At 40.6% G+C, this 22741-nt stretch overlaps 1 protein-coding gene across 1 annotated transcript; it reads left to right on the top strand.

The window, feature by feature from the left end:
• Nucleotides 1-2520: 2520 nt before the first annotated feature.
• On the top strand, nt 2521-19951 carry BHMT (betaine--homocysteine S-methyltransferase). The gene is made up of 8 exons (XM_019641035.1): nt 2521-2879; nt 6284-6416; nt 10308-10426; nt 11432-11623; nt 12034-12181; nt 15615-15797; nt 17283-17511; nt 19252-19951. Exons 1-8 carry the CDS (start codon nt 2847-2849, stop codon nt 19433-19435), a joined length of 1221 nt encoding a protein of 406 aa, XP_019496580.1. The 5' UTR covers nt 2521-2846; the 3' UTR covers nt 19436-19951.
• Nucleotides 19952-22741: the final 2790 nt, after the last annotated feature.

Below are 22741 nucleotides of genomic sequence, written 5' to 3'. Positions count from 1 at the left end.
CATTCATTTTTTAACAACACTGGCTTTGCCGATGAAAACACAGAGAGACCCCCATTCCCATGTCACCAGTTTGCAAACGTTGTTTTATATGGTGTTAAAACATAAACCATCTTCAATGGTTTAAAGGCTAAATGAAGCATTTTTAATAGAAAGAGATCTATGAAAAGCCATTTTCATTTTTAAAGATGATTTCAATTGAATGGAAAGTGAAAAGGCCTGACATTTTTCCAATCTCCATATTGAAAAGGGAGACATTTTTACTCTTATATGAGAGGGTGTATGTCTCCCCCTTGGAAAAAAGGAGCTATGCTTTACCTCCAGAGACAAGCACGGTGTTGGAAACATTGTACGAATAGTATTTAAATGTTTGTTGCATGAATAAATGGGGTTCTAAGTAGAGCAAAGCACTAGTGAAAGACCTCTCTTTGGAGGTTATAAAACCGAAAGGGTTGATCTCCAGCTTTAACCTTCCTCTGTCCACTCAGGATTTATCTCTAACCCCAAACGTCTTTGTAGGCGGTAAAGACTTCAGTGTTACCATCTTCCTCATCTCATGGCTCTGGCAGAGAACAAAGAACATGGGAAGCCTCCCAAGAACAGTTAGGACAGAACTCACCCCCCAGGTGGTATCCAAGTGGACTTAGTCCTTTGGGAATGGGGCAAAGGAACTTCAGAGCTCATGCTGATAACTCTCCTAACTCCCCAAGTTCATGGCTGTTGAGTACAAAGAGGCGGTGCCTACCTCACAGAGCTGTGAGGAGTAAATTGTAATATGTGTGTAAAAGGTCTAATATACTGCCTGGTACATAGAGTGAGCTGTGACCTCAGTGACTGAACTCAACGAACTTTGGGTATTATTTATTATGGGAAGAGTAGGTGAATTTTTGTAATGGCCCTCATTGGGGTGGGGTGGGGAGGTAGAGAACTGAGAAGCTGAGGAAAAATAAATCTATAATATTTCAACAACTGCTTATTAAGTCATTTTTGGAAAAAGTGGAGGTGGATAAGCGTTTAAATAACTAAAATTCCCTACATTTAAATACAAATCCTTATCTCTACATGAATACTTAGATATGTATAGAGTTCCTTTGGAAGAACAGTTCACAGGTAGTAGTGGTTTCCTCCAGGTAGGACTTGAACTGGGAATAGCAGCTGGGGAAACTTCTTAAAACTTTGCCATGTGTGTCTCTATATTATGTATTTAAAACTCACAACTTATTTTTAAGTGAAATGCTGCTAGTTTAAAATATTTTCTAAGTTTTGCTGAGTTTGGATAACGTGTGAAATTGAGCACGTCTGCTTTCAGCTTTTACTGTCAGAGCCATGATACCGCCCTCTAGCGCCTGGTACCCACCATTGCAGCTGCTCCCTGCGGCCACAGCTGGGCTCACTCTTAAGCCTGCTTGCCTCATCAATACTCACCAGGTTACTACTCTAAGTAGTTAACATATTAACTAACTAAACTATTACTTACTCCAATGGTCCAATGCGTTAAATGGTAAAAAAAAATCTAGGCATTGTGAAGGATACTGCCTCATTCCTCATTCTTGGTGGAGAGGTAAAATATTAGATTATTTGAATTACATATATGCATCCACAATTCTTCCATTTTTCCCATTTTAAACTTGATTATCAGCAGCAAAAGGATTTTTCTACTTTCTCAATTATATCTCAAGTGCAAATCATTTTAAATATTACATTTGTATTAATTCATCATTTGCCACAGTAATTTTCTTCTTTGCATATGTTGAAACAGAGGCTACTGTTCCACGTACAAAATTTTCTTGTGTGCTTTTATTTTGGGTAAAAGATTCTGAACTCTGTTTCAGGGTTTTTAGTTGTTCTCTGGACCACCGATTTGCCATACTGTATATTTTTAAAAGCAATGTTTTTACTATTTTAAAACTAATGTGTTTTCATCGTAAAGATATTTTGGAAAATACAGTAAAATATAATGAGTAAAACAAACGCAAGCCCTAATACCACCATCACCAGATAACTACTGCCAGCATTTCTATTTTCTTCCAGTTTTTTTAATGCCTATGCGTTTTTATACATAGTCTTGTCAGTGAATTTTGAGGTCTCTAAAATACATTTCCACTGTTATGTATAAATGCTAAAAGTCTGCCCTGGTTAAACATGCGAAGATATTTTTATTAGAAACTACTGTATTATTAGAAACTGCAAGGGATGTTTGGGTGTAAGGGGAGACGGTCATATTGAACATATCCACTAATTCAGGGTTAGTATCGGACGCTTCTGTAAATGCCCTTATTTGTGTTTCATTATATAGCAGCTGGCTGTATATCGCACAGATGACACTTTAGGCTGACTTCCAGGACATCGCCTCCGCATCCAATAATTTTGTACCCTGGCCTTTGACAAATATTTGGGTATGAATGAAATTCTTAGGGGCTTTCACAGGTGGCTTAAGTAGGTCATGGTGCATGATCCCAGGCAAGGGGGAGGTAGATCAGGGCCAGGGACTTTCCAGGGGCAAAAGGGGTTATAAGCAGATAGGTTTGAAACCTGAGCGAGTGCAGACCTCATTAATTTTGTTCTTATTTTACTTCACGCTGTTTTCACCCATTTGGGAAAACAATCCCGATCATCTCCTCCTCAGGGCAGATTCCAAACGAGTGGCCGGCCTCAAATAAAGGTTGGTGGGCGTGTTCCCCGCCCGAGGCCCGCGTTGGACCGCGCAGAGGCTGAGGAAACCACCCCGCGCCGAGCAGCGGGTATAAAGAGCCCAGCTGCGGCCGCGGGGCAGCTCTGGACTTTGCAGGAGTAAACGCTAGCCTCGTCGGTCAGCATCTGTACCGAGTAGCAGTCCGGACACCACAAAGATGGCACCCATTGGGGGCAAAAAGGCCAAGAAGGTGAGTCTTCAGGGGACCCGAGGGCTCCAATCCGGCCAAGGCTGTGGGTCTGGACCCACTGGCCCGCACCCCAGCCTGACGTGAGGGTACCTCTAGAGCTCAGATACTCCCAACATCTGAGTCCTGCAAGCCAATCCCAGAGCACTCCCCCAGAGGTGCAGCTCCTAGACTCACAGAAGCAGCTCCTTCCCTCCTCCACCACCGTGGGACCAAGGGCGCCTCGTGGCGCCCTGGCTCCTGCGTGTCTGTGTCTGTGTCCGCGCCGCCGCGTGCGCCCCTCTACACCCTAGATCTGCCCTGCAGTGAGGCGCGCAGTACAGACCCGCACAGTTTCTGGCTGGCGCCTCCACGCCACTCTGGGGTATTGTGGTCTCTGCCTGGCGCGCAGCCGCCCTGCCGCAGCTTGGTTGGGCTATGGTACATTTTCTCCCGCAGTTTGGTTTCAGCGATCATGATTTGGTTTCAACAAAATGCACCATGTGGGGCTCGAAAATGGGCACCGAGGTCCTAAGATATTGAGGAAGGGTTGTTAATAAGATTTTTAAAAATAGCAGTTCCAGCACCTGATTAACAACAAGCACATCTCTCCCCTTGTTGGGGCGAGTGTTCCAGTCCAGACTGTCGACCTTTGTCTAGTTTGGGGGATTGATGGGTGGATGGATGGACTGACCATGGGACTATGGCTGGGAGGATGGGAAGAGAAGGACGCAAGGAGGAGGAAATATGCTTAATTAATCCTTGGGTGCCAGAGCGCCCAGCCTGGCAGACAGAGGTCCGAGGGAACGGTAGGCAGGCAAACGGGGCCAGGCCAACTGCACAGCTGTGAAGGACCTTAAGGGCAAGTCCACCTCTCATTTACATTGCCAGCCATCCCTTTAGGAAATGGGCTATGCCCAGTTTCTAAAAGATGGCCCCCCAAATAAAAAAGATCACACAACGGAAAAAGTTAATTCAGTTAAAATTTTAAATGCCATGAAGCATTAATAGATGCATGTTGATGGCCTGAGGAAGAGGTTGAGATGGCAAATGATTATAAGTTGTCACCAGTTAAATGAGGTTGAGAATTTCCCCCAATCCATAAATCTAAACGAAGAGCTGATGTGGACCGGAAAGGATGATTGCTATAGAGATTTTAAAAGTTTTTTTTGGTTTGGCTCCATTTGCATAGCCATGGATTCTAACCCACTCCCCAAACTCAAACTCAGAAAATGAAACATTTTGAAAGATTATATAAGCAACAGATGGACATAAGATGAAAAGAAAAATTTCTGTGGTAACCTTGTTTCCATGCATATGTCAGTGTTAAAATATGGACAATAATGTGTCTACATTTTTTTTTAAAAATATATGTTACAAAGCTAACACATGTTCATTGTAAATAACTTGGAAAAGCACTATGAAATGTACCATCTGCTACATTTTGGTGTACAGCCTGCTAATTTGTTATCTAGACAAAATGTACTTTTTATACAAAAATGGTCTGATATTACACATACTGTTTTATAATACTTTTTCACAAAACAATATCTTGAGCATTTTTTTTCATAGCACATCCCACTTTTTAAAAAAAGCTGTTTAGCTTAGGAACAGAAAAGCCTGAAGTCCAGGTAATTAAAAAATGCACTAGACTCTAAGATATTGTTTTTCTAGATGTAATGGCTCAACAAATTTATGAAAAGTGTGGTAAAAGAATCACCAAGAGCCACTCTAGTGTAGCAAATATCAAATTCTTAGCTAGGCTGTGTATGTAAATGTTTGTGGTGCTAGAATTTGAAAACACACACATGTTCAATGAGAGTTGCTAACTGACTTGAATAAAATGTCATGAGTTATTTAAGTCACATGAAAGTTAGTAACAAGTCATATCTCATTTATTTTATCCTTGTTCATATTTTTTATTTAATTGCACTGACTAGCTATATGTGTAGCTTCTTAATTGGGCCATGATGATCAAAGTTGTGGTTTTAAGATGTGGCATTTAGACACATTGAAATCATGACAGATAAAATCACATGATCAATTCTGTATATTTGTAGTTATCTAGTGGACTTTTATGCTTGAAAAATTTTATATCTGGAAGGGATATTCAGGAACATATAGCATGATGCTCCTGTTTTATTGCTTTAAAGTGAAAATGTCACTTGTGTCTTCTCTCTGAGTACTACCTGACCAAATAACATAGGAAGGGGCAGTGTAGGGGAAGAGGATTAAAATACAGAGGCTCTAAAAAGGTGGCCAGGATTTAGGATGCAAAATCCTATGAACAGCTCGCACAGATTTATGTAACCTTTGTCATTATATCAGCATTTGTTTTACCAACCATTATGGTGATAAGTGAAACACAATAAGTAAGTACATTCCAAGTTATTCCTTTACATGGTCTTTTCAGGGTTGTCCCATACTCTCCACCCCCAATTAAAATAAAATCTAGACACCATTTAAGGATAAAACAGCCAGGAAGCCCTATACCCCTCACCTGGGAGACTTGGTGCACATTACTCAGAATTCTGGGCCTTCATTCTTCATTTGTAAAATCAGGAGTGACCTAAATTGAATATAGGGTGCCATTTATTTTTAAATTCTATGAGTCTTCTAAATTTAAAAAAAATGTTTACACTAGAAAGTTACATTAACACCAGGGTCATTATTGCATGGTAGTATAAATGGAATAGGTATGGAGACTGGGCTGGAAATCATTTTACAAATATTTTATTTAGTTGTCTCTTCCCTGTTCTTGTCATCTTGCACTTGTAGAGTGCAAATGTGCGTGCTCTTAACTTCCTGGACAGCATACCACAACTGCTGTTGTGAAAAATGGATTCTAATACCACTCATAGAAGGGGTTTGGCCACCTTTGTGGTAGTTACCTTCTTCCTTCTATCTTTATCAAGTGTCTTCTGACTTTTCAGTCTTCAAAATACCTTAATAGCATTATTGTGCCACTATAACTTCATCAATTTTAATCACCTCTTTGGTTTGTAGATAGAATAAGAAGAAAGACTAGCCTTCACCAATTTAAGAATGCGTGCTTAAGTATTTGTTTGAGGCTTTACAACAAAACTTTTTCATTTAATCCCTCCACAGATATTTGTTCAAACATAACATCTTCCTACCATTTTCTTCAAAACTCTTTAATGTGTTCTGAAAGACCACCTTCTCACCTACCCCCGACTCCCCTCCCCACCCAGCCACCCCCCGACACAAGTATACACACATTTTCATTATATGAGCATGCTAGCTGTTGTGCCTAATAGATAGTAACATGAATTTATAAAATACACATACTTTCTGAAAATTATAATAAATCATATTTCTCAAGAATATGATAGCAAAAGGACTACAAATAGAACATTATTTTAAAAACTCAATTCGCTTTTTTTCTTCCCCTTTGCCTGTAATTTTAGGGCATCCTAGAACGTTTAAATTCTGGAGAGGTTGTGATTGGAGATGGAGGGTTTGTGTTTTCACTGGAGAAGAGGGGTTATGTGAAGGCAGGTCCCTGGACCCCGGAAGCTGCTGTGGAACACCCAGAAGCAGGTTGGTGCATCGCTCCATTTGAAGTTCTCATAAAAGAACACTTTTCCAGATATTTCTTATTGCCTGCTGGGCACTGTGCTAGGTATGTCAGTATGGATTCACATGTTGGATAAGCATAATGGCCTTCCTTGTTGCTGTCACCTATGTTTACCTCTTGGTCCCTGCCACTTACTCTAGATGAGTCTAGTACCTGGCTTGCCACCTTTCTCTCTGCCCCTCCCTCCCTCACCTCTCTAGGTGACATCAATGTCCGTACAGATGATCCATCCAACACTCTTCCCTTGAGTGCCTTGATCTCCTCCTCATCCCTAACTGAACTCTTCCTCCACTCCCAGCTCAGCAGCCCACTCTGAGACCTCACCAACAGCTGTCCACCTCTGAAATCTCAGTTACCAGCACTCTACTCTCGGACCACCACCGTCTATCTTGTCTACTCACTCTAATACTGCTACTCTTCAACCTCATCAAGACTCTCAGACGCCATCCCTTCCATTTTAGTGTTTATTACCCATTCTCCTGCATATGTCCACCTTTCCTCCTTACCCACTTTATGTTACATGATACAGTATCAATCACTATCTTTCAGATAGGCCCTCCTTCATTTTATATGTGCCAACTAGTCAAATTCATTGTATACTAGCCCTACCCTTTTTAAATTCAATTATCTACCTTCCCTGCACCTGTACCTAAACACCTTATTCTCACTACTTTTTTGGCCACAAATCTTTTATGGCCAGGAGGAGAGGTGGAATGAAACCTGAGGGAGATTGTGTGTATAAATATATATAATGTCTCCCACTTATATATGTACAGAGCATAGTTAGATATTACCCTTGTAAATTTAACTTGAGAAAGGCAAGTCTTTGGAATTCCACAGCGAACTCTAAAAGGTCAAATAAAATTTTGCAGTATTTCTTCAGTGGGATAATAAATTTGTAGCAAAATCATTTGGGAGCAAAATGTGACCTGAACTAATGTGAGGATATTTATAATTATATCCTATTTAGTGTGGGTAATCATATATTTTGATGCCAAAAAAAATATTAATGTGTTTGATTGGGAGAGTCTACTTCAGACCCTGATGAGAGGGGTATATGTGCTGTATTAACTTTCTAAAATTCCCCAAAATTCAGGATTCCAAGATACATTTGGTCCCAAGATGGCTTGGCTAAGGGATTGTGGACCAATAGCATAGCCTTCCCTTTATCACCATTTCCAGCACTGTAAAGTCAAGCCCAGGCACCAGTCCTAACAAAAATCTTTGAGTGCAGTCCAGCTTGCAGGGAAACTTTTCAGGATCTATATCAATTCTAGGTGCCACGGAGCCTAAATTAGCAGATGCACAAATTCATTTACATAAAATAGCATTGAAACTACCACCACTCTCATTCAGAGGATGAATGTTTTAAATGGATTTCATCCCCCAAAACGCTAAATACATCCACTGCCCTATGAGGCACTTAGACTATCTAGCAAATAGCGGTGATGATGATAATTTGCCTTTAAGATTAATGAGAATAAAATTCAATTCAAATGACTACAGAATTCATGCATTTTGTTTGTTTGTTTTCTTAATTAACTGATAAATGTATCCAAAGTAAGGTCTGCTCTAATTATTTAGACATTAAAAATGGACACTTGTCCTCAAAAATATCCAGTGCTGTAGGTCACACAGACTCATGGAATTTTGAAACTCCTTTTTCATTGTAGAGAGGAAGAAACTGTCACCTTGATGGGGTAGGTAAATGGTTTGCCCCACATCACACAATTGATTTTACCAGAGTCAGGAAGATTCTAGGTTCACTGACACTGTTGCCTAGGACACTACACACCATGCAGCACTAAATAAACCAAAAAACAAACCTGTGAGAATGTAAGATTTTGTAAGGATACCCACTTGGCAACTTAGTCCAGAGACTGGGTAACATTTAGCTTCTATGATGCTAAAATAAAACTAGTATAATGAAGAGTTTAAAGCCATAACATGAATGTAATTAATTAGTATAGGTTGTATCCTTGTCATCGTGAGCAGTCACACCCTATTACTGGTTAGAGGATGAAGACTCAGGAGTCTTATGATGAGAGAAAACAGAAAGCAGAAATCAAAAGGATATCCAGGAATTACCAGACTAATTCTTCTACTGAAGTTTATGCCAAAAGTTGTGGTTCTTGCACCCAGTGGAATCAGCACTGAATTTGGCAAGGAATTCAGATTTGCTGGGTCTGGAGAGGTATGGAAAATCTGAGCAAGTTTAGGTTGGGTCACATTTTGGAAAGCATGGTGGAATAATGAAATCAATTAAGAACAAGGAGTTGGGTCACTACCCTCTGGAAAAACCTGATAAAAGGATATAACCTCTGCACTGTAAAATGGTTATGTGCACAAACAATGTGCACACCCTTCCAGGGTTTTTTCAGAGTCTCTGGAAATCCACTCAAGGACAACCTGGGTGGACTTCCTGTTTATAAACCATGTCATTCCCTAGGCCCTGCACCCCTGCTCCAATCACAGTAGCTCATCTGACTAATATATGGGGACTCCACATAAGGTGTGTCTCACTGGTTCTGTTGCTAATTAAAACCAATTAAAAGCCCCCTAATTTAGGCGTCCTTTTAAATTCCCACTGAGAGCTAAAGTTTCCATGATTTGAGAAACAAAGATTTGGCTTCAAGCTTAGAAACCCATTTTCTGAAATTCAGAAGCTCTGTTGCCTCACTTATTTGTCCATTGAAAATAAAACACTGAGCATTCTATGTTCTCTGTAGTCTGCTAGGCACCTGGGATGCAAAGATGCGAGACTCATCTCCAGGCGGAGCCCCAGGGTCCCAATAACTTCCTCTAGTGTACTTGTTTCCAAGCCTCTGGATTTCATAGGCCTCTCAATTTCAAAATAAATTTCAGGGGCTGATATTGGATTACTGACTTCTTGCTTTGCCCATTTAATGCCCCTGACAAAACCAACACCAGCTAAGTCTCACTATCATTTTGTAAGATGAGCATTATTCCACTCTCTTAGAATGGCAGTTCTCAACACGGCTGAAAATAAGAATCAGCTGGGGAAACTTTAAAAAAACCCAGTCTGTGCTTTGCCTCAAACTAGTTAGATTAGAATATCTGTGGGATCAACCCTAGCATCCGTAAGTTTTAAAAAGCTTGCAGGGTAGCTAGTGGGTAGCCAGGGTTTAGGACCGCTATTTTAGAACACAGGATATATAATTCTTTAAACTGAATACATTTGGTTCTATGGAAAAAATTCCTATCATACTTCCTATAACCTGTGAAAGCTTTGCCATTTGGCATTCATCCATGGACATGTTGGAGAACCTTGCTCCAATTCTTATTCTACTCTGCTACCAGAATCATCTTTCAGGAACACTGAGCAAATCACATCACTCAGTTGCTTACAAACTGTTGGTGTTACTGTGACGCCCATGGTCTAGAACCTAGACTCCTTGGGATGACGTGCTAGGCCATTTGTACTCCATATGCCATCCCACCTTTCCAACTGCTTCTTCCATCACTTCTCTGACACATCCTCAACTCCAGCTGCTCAAACTACCTGCTGTTTCACAAAAGCCAAGCCTGTTCCTGCCTCTTTGTCTTTGTCTCTGTAGGGAATGCCCTTCCCCACCTTCTCTGTCTGGCAAAAGTGTTGACTTACTCCCCCTCTGTGGGCCCTCCCTCTTCCCTTCACCCTACTCCATGGTAGAAACAATCTTGTTTCTGGTAAGAGACCCCAGATCTACCTCTCATTAGCCCCCAGGGTGCACAAATGCCAAGCAACCAGAAATTTAGGCAGATATTTTCATATTTGTTTATCTGAGAACCTTTTGAAAACACCACCAGTTAAACTGATAGCAATTAATGCCTTTCCTCATTCAATCTCCCAGTGCGCCAGCTTCATCGAGAGTTCCTCAGAGCTGGATCGAATGTCATGCAGACCTTCACCTTTTATGCAAGCGAAGACAAGCTGGAGAACAGAGGAAACTACGTTGCAGAGAAAATATCTGTGAGTAAAACCGTAGGTGGCACTCTTAGAAAGGCCTAGTAGACATACTACATGTCATCACCAAAATTCTCAGAGAAAAATATCGAGTCTCCTCAGAGTTCTGTTTTGTTTTACATAATACAGAAATAAGATATATGTGCACAACACTCTTAGGTTTTATCTGGAGTCTCCCAAATTGACAGAAAGGTATTTAATGAAGCAGATCCAAAAAGAGGTATTTAATGATTAATGATTCTCCCAGTCTCTTGACTAAGTTGCTGAGTGGATACCCTTACAAATTCTTACACCCTCACAGGTTTTTAATGTAACACAGTGTAGGGGAGAGGTCATTAGACGAAAGGTATCAGTGAACCTGGACTCTTCCCAACTCAGCTACAACCAACTGTGTGATACTGAGCAAACCGTTTACCTACCCCATCAAGGTGACAGTTTCTTCCTCTCTACAATGAAAAGAGAGTTTCAAAATTCCATGAGTCTGTGTGACCTACAGCACTGGGTACCTTTTTTTGAGGACAAATGTCCATTTTTAATGTCTAAATAATTAGAACAGACCTTAGTTGTGATACATTTATCTGTTAATTGAGAAAATACAGAAGACAGAAAAAGGCATGAATTCTGTAGTCATTTTAATTGAATTTTATTCTTATTAATCTTAAAGGAAAATTATCATCATCATCACTGTTATTTGGTAGGTAGTCTTCTAAGTGCAGCTTAGGTGTTGGAAGATACTAGATCTTTTTACGTAAAGACCTTTACCCTCTCACAGATCTTTGGTATAATGTCATATCCTAGATACCATCATTAGATTTAGTCTTTCATCACTATTATTGGTGTTGCTGTTACTGCAAGTTGCTCAACATGGTAAAGCATTGAGCTATTCCATCACTGTCACTCCCTGGAATCAAATCACTATTGTAACATACATCTGAGATGTGGACATTTAAGTAACAATTTTGTTTCAGTTTCACATGAAAATGTAGATGTATCATGTACTCACCATTTTAGGGGCAGAAAGTCAACGAAGCTGCTTGCGACATTGCCCGGCAAGTGGCCGATGAGGGAGACGCTTTGGTAGCAGGAGGTGTGAGCCAGACTCCTTCATACCTGAGCTGCAAAAGTGAAACCGAAGTGAAAAAAGTATTCCAGCAACAGTTAGAGGTCTTTATGAAGAAGAATGTGGACTTCTTGATTGCAGAGGTAAACAAAAAGACAATCAAAGAGGAGACCAGCACACTTAGTCCATTTCCTCTGCCTTTTGCTTTCATGAGGACCATGTGAGATCGGGTTCCCTGCATGACGAGTAATAGTAATACTTAGTTTTGAAAGCTTTTTTCCAATTTAGGGCTTCTACTAAATTTGATTCAGTTAATCTAATACAGGGTTCTTTAAACCTTTTCACTGCAATTCCCAGTAAGAAATCACCATTCTATTCCATTTAAAAAAATACAAATAGATCTCAATTTCAAATTCTTAATATTCAAAATGTTTCAAACTCAGTCTGAAAATCACTCATCTAGTGATAATTAAATTACCAAGCAGTAGAATAAGTTTTCCAATTGTTTTGGGGGAAACAAGTTTAAAAGTACTTTAACCTTATCTTATTTCAGTATTTTGAACATGTGGAAGAGGCTGTGTGGGCAGTTGAAGCCTTGAAAGCATCTGGAAAACCAGTGGCAGCGACCATGTGCATTGGCCCAGAGGGAGATTTGCATGGCGTGACCCCCGGCGAGTGTGCAGTGCGCCTGGTTAAAGCAGGTGATGATGGATTTTGATAGGTTTGCAGTTAGTGAGCCTTCTAAAATAACTACAAATGCAGGTCTGTCTACGAATCGCTATTTGCTACTTTTATTATGAATACTGATAATATTATTATTGAGTCCTAAAGAGAACAATGTTAAAAAAAATTAAAAAAAGATACACACACACACACACACACCAGCCTTTTGAAAGGAGCAACTAGACCTATGCTGAAGGTTTAACAACTAGGAATGAGAAGAATTTTAGTAAATCAATAGGAGCATTAGGAATAATTGTGTTTTATTATTTTTTATTTTTTATTTTTTTTTAAAGATTTTTATTGGGAAATTGGGGGGATGGGAACAGTGCTGGGGAATTGGGGAAAGGGGAACAGACAAGTTGCTGTCGTTTTGTTCTTCAGTCTAGTTGTGGAGGACGTTGCTTCACTGGCCCAAGTTGGCACCATCATTGCGCTCTTCTCTGGCGAGGCAGATCAGTCGCCGGCTTCTGGACGGCCGCTCACTGCGGCTGCTGGCCGCTCACGCTGGCTGCTGGCCACACACGGTAGCCCATGGCAATCCACTGCCACAGGGACTGCAGCCCATGCCATCGCCGGCGACTCATGGCAGCCCAGCTCCAGGTTGAGCTGTTGTTCAGCATCTTAGCTGTGGAGGGCAGTGTCACTGGCCCTCATATGTGGGATCCGAACCGGGGCCCTCTGGCATCCCAAGCGAGTTCTTAACCATCGCGCCACTCGGCCGGCCCAATTGTGTTTTATTTTAAAACTTATTTCAAGTTGAGGCTTTTAAACATTAATAACTTTTAAGTCAGCTGCCCTCTTTGCCAAAGTTTTTCCATTCTCATAAGTTACTGGTATGCTTTGCTTTTCATAATTGGTATAATAAATCAAAAAATCCTTTGATATGCAATGCTGACCACCTAATTTATCTTCTTATATAATTTCCATTCCTAATATTGGATTTCATTTCAATTAGAGAAAACAGGTGGTTTTCAAAGCTGCCTCATTTTAAACCCAAGGAATAGCTCAGTGTCAGTGGAAGACTTACTTATGCTGTGGAACAGAGAGATTTTGGATTGGCTGTTTTTTAATTCCTGGTTTTTATCCAATTCCTGCTATTTCATGAAAGTCACTTCATACTTGTCATTAACAATAACAATTATTTAGATCTAGGAATGAATTTGTATAATCCTAGTTTTTGATTGGTAATATAAAAATGGGGGGAGAAGCAAGCTAACTTGTTTCAAAAAGATCAGAGGAAGCCTTCATCATCCTCATTGTGAATTGGCAAGGATTCTTGGCCTGCACCTTATCCTTCCCTTGTCACTCTGTTCAGAGTAGGTGAACCCAGAGTTTGAAATCACTATACCCTGTTTACATCCTTTGTAGCACTTCCCACTTATCCCATTTTTTTTAAATCTCTTTAATGTCTGGCTCTTTCACTAGATTGTAAGATCTAAGAGGGCAAGAACTCTGGCTGAGTCATATGGTGTTTGTCTCCCTCAGTCTGACTTATTTCACTTAGCATAATACCCTCTAGGTCCATTCACGTTGTCATAATTGGTAAGATTTCATTCTTTTTTTATGGTCAAGTAATACTTCATTGTATAAATGTACCACAAGTTCCTCATACAATCATCTATTGATGGGCATTTTGGTTGTTTCCATACCTCGGCTATTGTGAATAGCATTGCAGTGAACATAAATTGAGTACTCTGTGCCTCCACATAATAGGTCCTTAATAAATATCTGTCTAATAAATCTAGTCTATCTTACAATGTTAGATCAAATCCTACATCCATTTGCACTTACACAATCATCCCTATCCCAAGGGATCAATCCCTCCTCTCAGCAACTACAACACTTTCTGTTTATACCCCTCATTTGGAATATCATCAGTTGACATTTTCCAATCTGTCAGAATGTTAATTAGGTTCTATAGTCAAACACATTTATAAAATGCTATGTTAAACTGAGTTAAGCAGGTCTGTTAACTATAGAACTTCTCAGAGCCTGGGATATGCCCATGTATATTGGCAGTCTCCAAGAAGGGGACATAAATAGCCCCTGCCTAACTTAATTGATCATAGAACCTCATTTTAGTGGAGCAAACCTTGAGAAGCCCTGTGCTAAATTATAAAATCATTAGTGTCCATGACTATATTTCTCTAGAACCCCCTTACAAAGACCATTATACCTAATAGACACCCAATAAAGAGCCAACATATGATTAATTGGTGAGTGTAATAAAGCCAAGCAAGGAAAGAAAAACTGGTAGCAGAACATTCAAAAGAAAAAAAGGAGAAAGGTTGTCAAGGTCCAAGTGAAGATGTTAAGAAACCTGTTGAATATACAAGTCTGGAATCCCAATGGAAAGGTCAAGGTTAGAGAGAGAAATATAGGAGAGTTCTGCATATAGATGGTGTTAAAGCCCTAGGGCTGAAAAACATATGTAGGTGACTAGCAAAAGATGGTTCAGTGGGGTCCTGGGACACTGCAGGATTGAAAGATTGAGGCGGGATCTGCAAGTGACACCTAGAAAAAGCAGCCAGGGTGGTAAGAGCAACACTCAGGGAGTGTGGGAAGTTCTCAGAAGCCAAGAGAAAGGGAGTGTTGATGGAAGCAGTGGTCCTCTAGAAAGAATGCTGTTGAGACGTTGAGTAAAAGGAGAAGAGAGAATTGACTACTGGATTTGGCAAGATTGAGGTCATCAGTGCCCCTGACAAAAGCTGATTCAGAGGAATGATGGGGAGGGAGGCCTGACTGGAACAAGAATGAAGAGCACGCTGTAGATCCAGCCCAGTGAGGACCACTGAGATGCCTGCCATTGAACACTGGATGCCACAGCTTGGTGACATCAGCTCTACTGCTCCTGGAGCCTGGATTAGTGATATTATTAAATTGGCCTGATGAAAGGGAACATTGATATATTCCTCACATAAGTGGTATGGTAACCACGGGTACAATCTAGCAGCTGGGAGTGCTGAAAAATTATTGTGCTTGTAATATAATGTCAAAGATTGAAAAATTGACTACTAAAATTTGAAGTTAAAAGAAACTCTAATGATTTTTTTAAAAAGATGGACAGCCAAGTATGCATAAATGACACTTCAATTATACCAGACTCTTCAAAGCACTTTTCACAGAAAGCACTTGCTGCCTGTTGGTAATCATTCTTGCCCAAAGGTAAGATAGGTTTGCAGAAAGCCAAAACCAAATGCTGTACTTCCAAATTCACCATTCCAAATAAAAGCTCCCTAATTAAGATAGGAGAGTGGAATATAGCCAATGGCATTATAGTAACTATGTACGATGTCAGAGGGGTAGCAGACTTGTTGGGGTTATCACTTTGTGAGGTGTATACATATCTAATCACTATGTTGTTTTTGTACATATGAAACTAATAATAAAAAATGTTCTTCCCACTTGCAGGAGCTTCCATTGTGGGCGTAAACTGCCATTTTGACCCCGCCATTAGTTTGCAAACAGTGAAGCTCATGAAGGAAGGCCTGCAGGCTGCCCGGCTGAAAGCCCACTTGATGAGTCAGCCCTTGGCCTACCACACTCCCGACTGCAGCAAACAGGGATTTATCGATCTGCCAGAGTTCCCCTTTGGTAAGACACACATTCTATACACTGTCTCAATGTCTTTGAGTTTGGCAAATTCCAAATAAACCTATAGCCATAGAACTTTATCATAGTGAAGAAATGGCTCCATATCTTCTCATCTCTAGCCCCTGGCTTCTCTCCCTAGAGCCACAAACCCCTGATAGTAGACAGTAGTAGAAGAAAAAGATGGGACCAACAGGCAAAAAAGACTTCTGAACTTCAATGCAAAATCAAAATCGAATCAACACCTAGATAGACAACCAATGAATCATACCTGTAGATTGGTAAAAAGGATGGTCTCGTGGTGAGATCAGCAGAGATTTTGGTTCTGGTTCCAGCTCCATTGCTGAATCGTATAACCTTAGCAAAATTCCTTAGTTCCTCTAGGTCTTAATTTTCTCATCAGAAAAATAAGGTTAGACCAGGTTATCTCCAAGATCCTTTTCTCCTATTTTAAGTGTTGCTCAGATATTCCGGAGTTTGGGGAGGAGGGGAGGATTACCATCACTATATTACTGTATGACAAATTTGAATGAAGAGACAGAGCAGATGAAGTGAGGGAATACTTGCAGGGTAGGCAGAGGGATAAAATCTCTCAGTGTGTTTTGGAAGTGGGGGTATATATACCTTGGAAATCAAGCCCAGAGATGTCAGCAGGGCCAGATCATGGCCAGCCTCCTATTTCATTCTAAGGTCCTTATACCATATCTATATTCTATAGGGACCCTCAACGAAGTAAGCTATTATAAAATAAAATCACTCTAGAAGAACCACAGAAGAATAGCAAGGCATTTGTATTATTTATTGCTGCATAAAAAATTACTGCAAAACTTAACATTTATTATCTTATAGTTGCTGTGGGTCATGAATTCAGGAGCAGCTTAGCTGGGTGGTTTTTGTTCAGGGTTTCTTAAGAGGTTACAGTTCAGACATTGACCAGAGCTACAGTCATGTGAAGGCCTGATGGGAACTGGGGGATCTACTTCCAAGCTCTCTTAGTTGGCTGTTGGGGAGTCAGTGTCAGTTTCTTGCTGTCTGAGGACTGGATGCCTCAGTTCCTCAGCTCATGGGCTTTTCTGCTACGATGCTTGAGTGTTCTCACACCATGGCAACTGGCTTTCCCAGGGTAAGTGTTCCAAGAGAGAACAAAGCAGAAGCCATAATGCCTTTAACAACATGGCCTCAGAAGTCAGAGACCATTCTCCTGCCATATTCTATTAGTCTCACAGACAAACCTGATATAATGCAGGAGGAGGCTACACAAGGGTGAGAATATCAGAGGGCAGGGCTCCCAGAAGCCATCTTGAAGGCTGGCTACCATAGCACTTAAAACTTGATGGATAGACACAAGGTAGCTAATAGTTTTGAAAAGTTAAGAATTAAATATTAACAATTGATTTATCTCACTTATTGAAGATTACATACTTATAGCCATTCATTTTGAATATTTTGTTTAAAAAAGTATTTTGGGCATAATGCTGTTTATTGTAGGATTGGAGCCCAGAGTTGCAACTAGATGGGATATTCAAAAATACGCCAGAGATGCCTACAACCTGGGGGTCAGGTACATTGGTGGATGCTGTGGATTTGAGCCCTACCACATCAGGGCGATTGCAGAGGAGCTGGCTCCAGAAAGGGGGTTTTTGCCACCAGCTTCAGAAAAACATGGCAGCTGGGGAAGTGGTTTGGACATGCACACCAAACCCTGGATTAGAGCCAGGTAAGAACCTTTAAACTATATTTGCCGAACCAAACTCATGTAGATTATGAATATGTCCAAGTGGGGTCATTATAAAGAGTACAGCTAATTTGCTGTGTGATGACAGTCAGTTATGCTCCTTAAATTCTCTCACAGAGATGTTTATAAACTATCCTTATGGAGTGATTTCTGGAGAACATTTAAGAATATAGACTGTAAATAATGTAAGTTGGAATGAAATGTGATTTCATGTTCTAGGAAACCATCCATGTGATGACACTAACATTGACTTGACTGATTATTAAGATTTAAGTATAACTTAAGTATAACAAATAGTAATTAAGTATCTGTTCTGTGCCCACTATGATTCTTGGACCTGGGAATATAGTGGTGAGTAAGATAGAAAAGGTCTCTTTGCCCTTAGCGCTTGCATTCCAGTGGGAAAGATGAACAATAAACAAACATATTTTAAGTCAGGCAGTGTGCAAGGCACTAGGAATATGGAAATGAAAAGCTATGGCCCCTGGCTTAAAGAACCTCACAGAATACTGAGCAAAATGGGTAAGAAAGTTGAGGTATTATATTGTGGGAACTGCTTTAATAACAGAGGGATGGATAAAAAATAATAATGAAGAGAAGAGAAGCACTATCTCTGCCTAATAGAAATATATTTTAGTAGAAGAGATTTCGTGGCTGGGTTTTGAAGGACTAAGTAGGCTCCCATGGGGTAGGGAAGTGAGTGACGGGTGAGTGCCCCAAGCAGAGGGAGTAGTTCCACTCTTATCAGCTGACGTTAACTGAGCACTATGTCAGACACTGTTGTGGACACTGAGGTAACAAGATGGACAAGGCACAGCCCTGTCTCCAAAGAGTTAACAGTCTAGTAGGCAGAGAGATAAACAGGTACATTCAAATTGGCATAGGAAGTTCAAGGATCAAGGTATGCACAGGTGTTGTGTGGTCTGAGCTAATGGCCCATGGGGACAAAAGGCAGGGGGGTGGTTAATGAAGGATTTCTAAGAGAGCGGATGCCAAGCTAAATTTTGAAGAGTGAACTACATTGCCAGACAAAGATACAGCCTACAAGAAAAGCACTGGGAGTTGGAAAGAGCATGGTATACTGAGAAACTAGAAGGTTGAGGATATCGGAGACAGAATCTGATAGAAGACACAAGTCAGGAAGAGGAGGAGAGTATGAGTATGAGCTCAGGATAACCTCATCCCAAAGGCAACAAGGAGCCTGGAGGGTCAGTCACAAGGGGTCCAGGACAAGATTAGATTTGAAACTTAGCAAGTTCTAATAGCCTGAGACAAGGACACCTGTGAGGAAGCCTTTGCTAAAATGTACCAGGTGTGATGAGACCTGACCTAGAAGGAGACACTGGAGATAGAAAAGAGAAGGAGGAAGGATCCACAAAGTGAGAGGTAATGCTGGGTTTGGGACAAGCAGCAGATGTGTGCTCAGCTGGCTCATAAGGCAGAGTGCCGGAAAGTGGTGAGGATAGGGAGGTGGGATAATTGGATAGAAAACGTCCCCCTTCTAATTCTTAGCTTTTGACCCCTATGCATATGTTAAAAGAAGAAATTCAAAGTAATTTTAGACCTACAGATTCTGGGGGGAGAAAGTTTTAGTACCAATTAATAAATGTGTTTTCATGGACATAGCCTCAAGAGTGCCAAAATGGCATCATGGTGGTATTCTAGCTCAGTGACAGAGGATGACATGCAGGGAGGAGTCTAATGTGTATTTTGTTCCTGCAGGGCCAGGAAGGAATACTGGGAGAATCTTCGGATCGCCTCAGGCAGGCCTTACAACCCTTCAATGTCAAAGCCGGATGCTTGGGGAGTGACCAAAGGAACAACTGAGCTCATGCAGCAGAAAGAAGCCACAACTGAGCAGCAGCTGAGAGAGCTCTTTGAAAAACAGAAATTCAAGTCTGCATAGTAGCCTCAGTGGAACACAATTTTGTGAATTCCTCTGTTTGGGCCACAGTTCTCAGAAATAAGGAAAAGATGGTCAAAAAGCAATGTTCATATTAATGCCAGCCTACACATAAAATTGTTATGAGCTGAACAAAACAGAATTACAAATAGCACCTGACAATTTTAAAAGTACGTTTTAGAAGTTTTCTTAGAAGCAAAACAAGTAAGAAGTAAATCTTAAGCTGGTTGACTAAGTACCCAGCATGTATATAAGGTATTAAAGAAGTCACTGTGGCCAAGGAAAAGTAATTCAGACATTAATCCCACTTCAAGAAGTTCGCAGGCTAGTAAGGAGGATGAGCTGTGAACTGTCATAAGTGGCTCAGCAGCCAGACAGGGGCAGATATAGTGCTTTAGGGAAATGACTTCCAAGCTCCTTTGAACGTGACCCTTAGCAAGAAATACAATTTATATAATGACCCCAGTTAAGCACATATCATACAACCATTGAAATAAAATGTGTGATCTGTTCTGGCATTTTCTATCCCATTCCTTTCCATCCTATTTCTTTTTTTTTTTTTAATTGGGGAATTGGGGGAAGGGGAACAGACAAGTTGCTGTCCTTTTGTTCTTCAGTCTAGCTGTGGAGGACGTTGCTTCACTGGCCCAAGTTGGCACCATCATTGTGCTCTTCCCGGGCGAGGCAGATCAGTCACCGGCTTCTGGACAGCTGCTCACTGCTGGCTGCTGACTACACACGGTAGCCCATGGCAACCCACTGCAGCAGGGGCTGCAGCCTAGCCATCGCCGGCGACTCATGGCAGCCCAGCTCCAGGTTGAGCTGTTGTTCAGCATCTTAGCTGTAGAGGGCAGTGTCACTGGCCCTCATATGTGGGATCCGAACCGGGGCCCTCAGGCGTCCCAAGCCAGCTCTTAACCAACGCGCCACTCGGCCGGCCTTCCATCCTATTTCATTAATAAAACATGCTGATTGAGATCCCTCAAATTAATCTTATGACCCATTAACGGGTTTTGGCCTAATACAGTTTGTAAAACACTGCTATGCGACACTTCAGCTCTGGGGACTTTCCAATTTCAAGTTTATTCTTAGAAGATCAGTCATATGGGACCTGACCAGTAAGTGTCCAAAGCCCAGAGTCCCGCTCTCAGAGTTCCAGAGTTGTTCTCTTTAGTGACCCATTTTTACCGCCAAGAAGCATACCAACCAATAGAGAGGGGGTGAGAAGCAATTGGTATCCAGGCCCTCTCCATCTTACTCAAAATGATCTACCAAAATGCCTCCCATCGGTAAGCCTGAGGAGCAATGAGCTTGTGTTACTTTGATAGCTTAAAGCATTATAAGAAAAAAACCAAAACACATTCTCCAATCTTTACCCAGGTCTCCTAGATTGAGAATGCTGATATTTTTACCTAATAATATCTAATCTCCTATGAGAGCTCAAGCCTAAAGATGCAAAACTAAAAACTATTAGAATAAACGTGGCTACTCTTCATGTAGTAGGAAAGAGTTCATGCTGCTTTTCTAAATATTCTTGGATTAGTTTAGCTGTTTTGAAATTGTAATTTCTTCAGCTATTAAAAAAAGAAGAGCATTGAGACTATCTTGGTTATATTAGATTCTTATTTTTGTTCTATAACTTGCTAAGTCCTGTATGAAATTTCTATACTTCAGTTTATCCATCTATTAAAAAAATAATACTATCCTTTATTTTCACAAGTATGCTGGAATTTTAAAGGAGAAGGCAGCAGTACTTAAAGGGAAAAGAAATTTCCAGAATTTCTTAAGAAGAAAATTAGCAATCTACCCCTCACATCCCCCAATGCACAGAAATAGTGCCAAAGCAGTACAACTCTCAGAGGTTGCATACGGCTGAAATGAAATTAGAGGAGAGTAACTGCAACATTTTTTTTTAGTTGGTATCTACCATTTCTCACTCTCAATCAGGTTCAATTTAATATTTAATACTTTCATTCATAGATGATAGAAACTTTCATTCAACTGTTCTATTACTGTGTAAGATGCTTGCCCTTCTGGTATCCTTTTCAGAATTTTATTGCTACACTAAACACTGTAATCTTTAAACAAATTCTTATATCCTTTGATTTTAAAAGCATTTCCCTTGAAACAAAGTATATTGAATATGTGCTTGAATTAAATTATATGTCACCACTGCCTCCTAGTGGCATATTTCATATTTTGAAAAAAAATTTTAAATTCAGCCCCTTCACCAAGAGCATTCATTTTATTTTCAGAAATCTTGTTCATTACAAGGGAAGGTTTTTTTAAAAACCTAAGAGTTTCTTTATGTTAAACAGACATTTCTCACTGATAAAGATATGTTTATGGAATCAAAGCCAGAGGGACCTTAGAAATCAAGAGTCCAAACTCTCCCTTTTAAAAATAAGATTACTAAGGCAGGGTGCCAAGGCAGGAAGGACTTCTTGCTAGTCCAAGGCTGCCAAGAAAGATGGCTTTAGCTTGGATTCTTGGTAGAAGGAGAGCAGAACCAGGACAGATAGTTCACAAGACTGAGTTCATCCTCCAGCCAGGAAATAAATATCCTTGCATTTACTCAGGGCCAATGTAAACGCACTGAATAAACCGTTGGCAATTTATGGGCTGTCACTTCTTTACACTGTAGCAAAGCACCTTCTTGTAAGTAAACCAGGCCAATAGCCAACCCATAATAAGATAGAACTGGACAAGAAGGGATCAAAAGCTTCGGTTCCCAACTTCTCCAGAGGGGGGCAGCAAGTCACCAGCAGGGAATGCCTGAGGAGCTCCCTTTTGCTTCGAACGTCAGCTATTTCACCAGAATAAACTGTAACATTAAATGGCAGAAATACCTGTGGCCCTTTTTGTTTGTTTTGGCCAATTTGTTCTTAAGACATATAGATCTTTGAATCACATCCAGGACAGCTCACCCAGCAAGGAAAGTCATATATATATAGATATATATCTCCTACCAGACCCCCATTTATCCTAGCTATCTTCATTTCACCCAGCTTTGAGCACATTGGTTGGCTGCGAGTATTACATAGACTGTTTTCCCAAATAGCCTCTCTTTAAGTCAATAACATCCGCTTGGCCAGTCTGGAAACTTCCAGGTGTTACCTGTCAGGTAGAAAACCGTGGTTCTCACACAATAAACGAGGAAGAAGTCAATTTGAAGAGAGAAAAATAGAGGAACCCTGTGAACTGCTTCGGGAGTAGTGTGTCTGATGGTATGTTAAAGAGCAGACTTAAGAGATAACAAGACCCAATATTTCTAAACATTTTCTGGAACAAATGAATGTGTAGCATTTG

Source organism: Hipposideros armiger, unplaced genomic scaffold, assembly GCF_001890085.2.
Source record: "Hipposideros armiger isolate ML-2016 unplaced genomic scaffold, ASM189008v1 scaffold_55, whole genome shotgun sequence".
In the NCBI taxonomy this organism is placed as follows: Eukaryota; Metazoa; Chordata; class Mammalia; order Chiroptera; family Hipposideridae; genus Hipposideros; species Hipposideros armiger.
The sequence above is the reverse complement of the archived record's forward strand: the minus strand, read 5'-3'. Positions and strand labels throughout refer to the sequence as shown.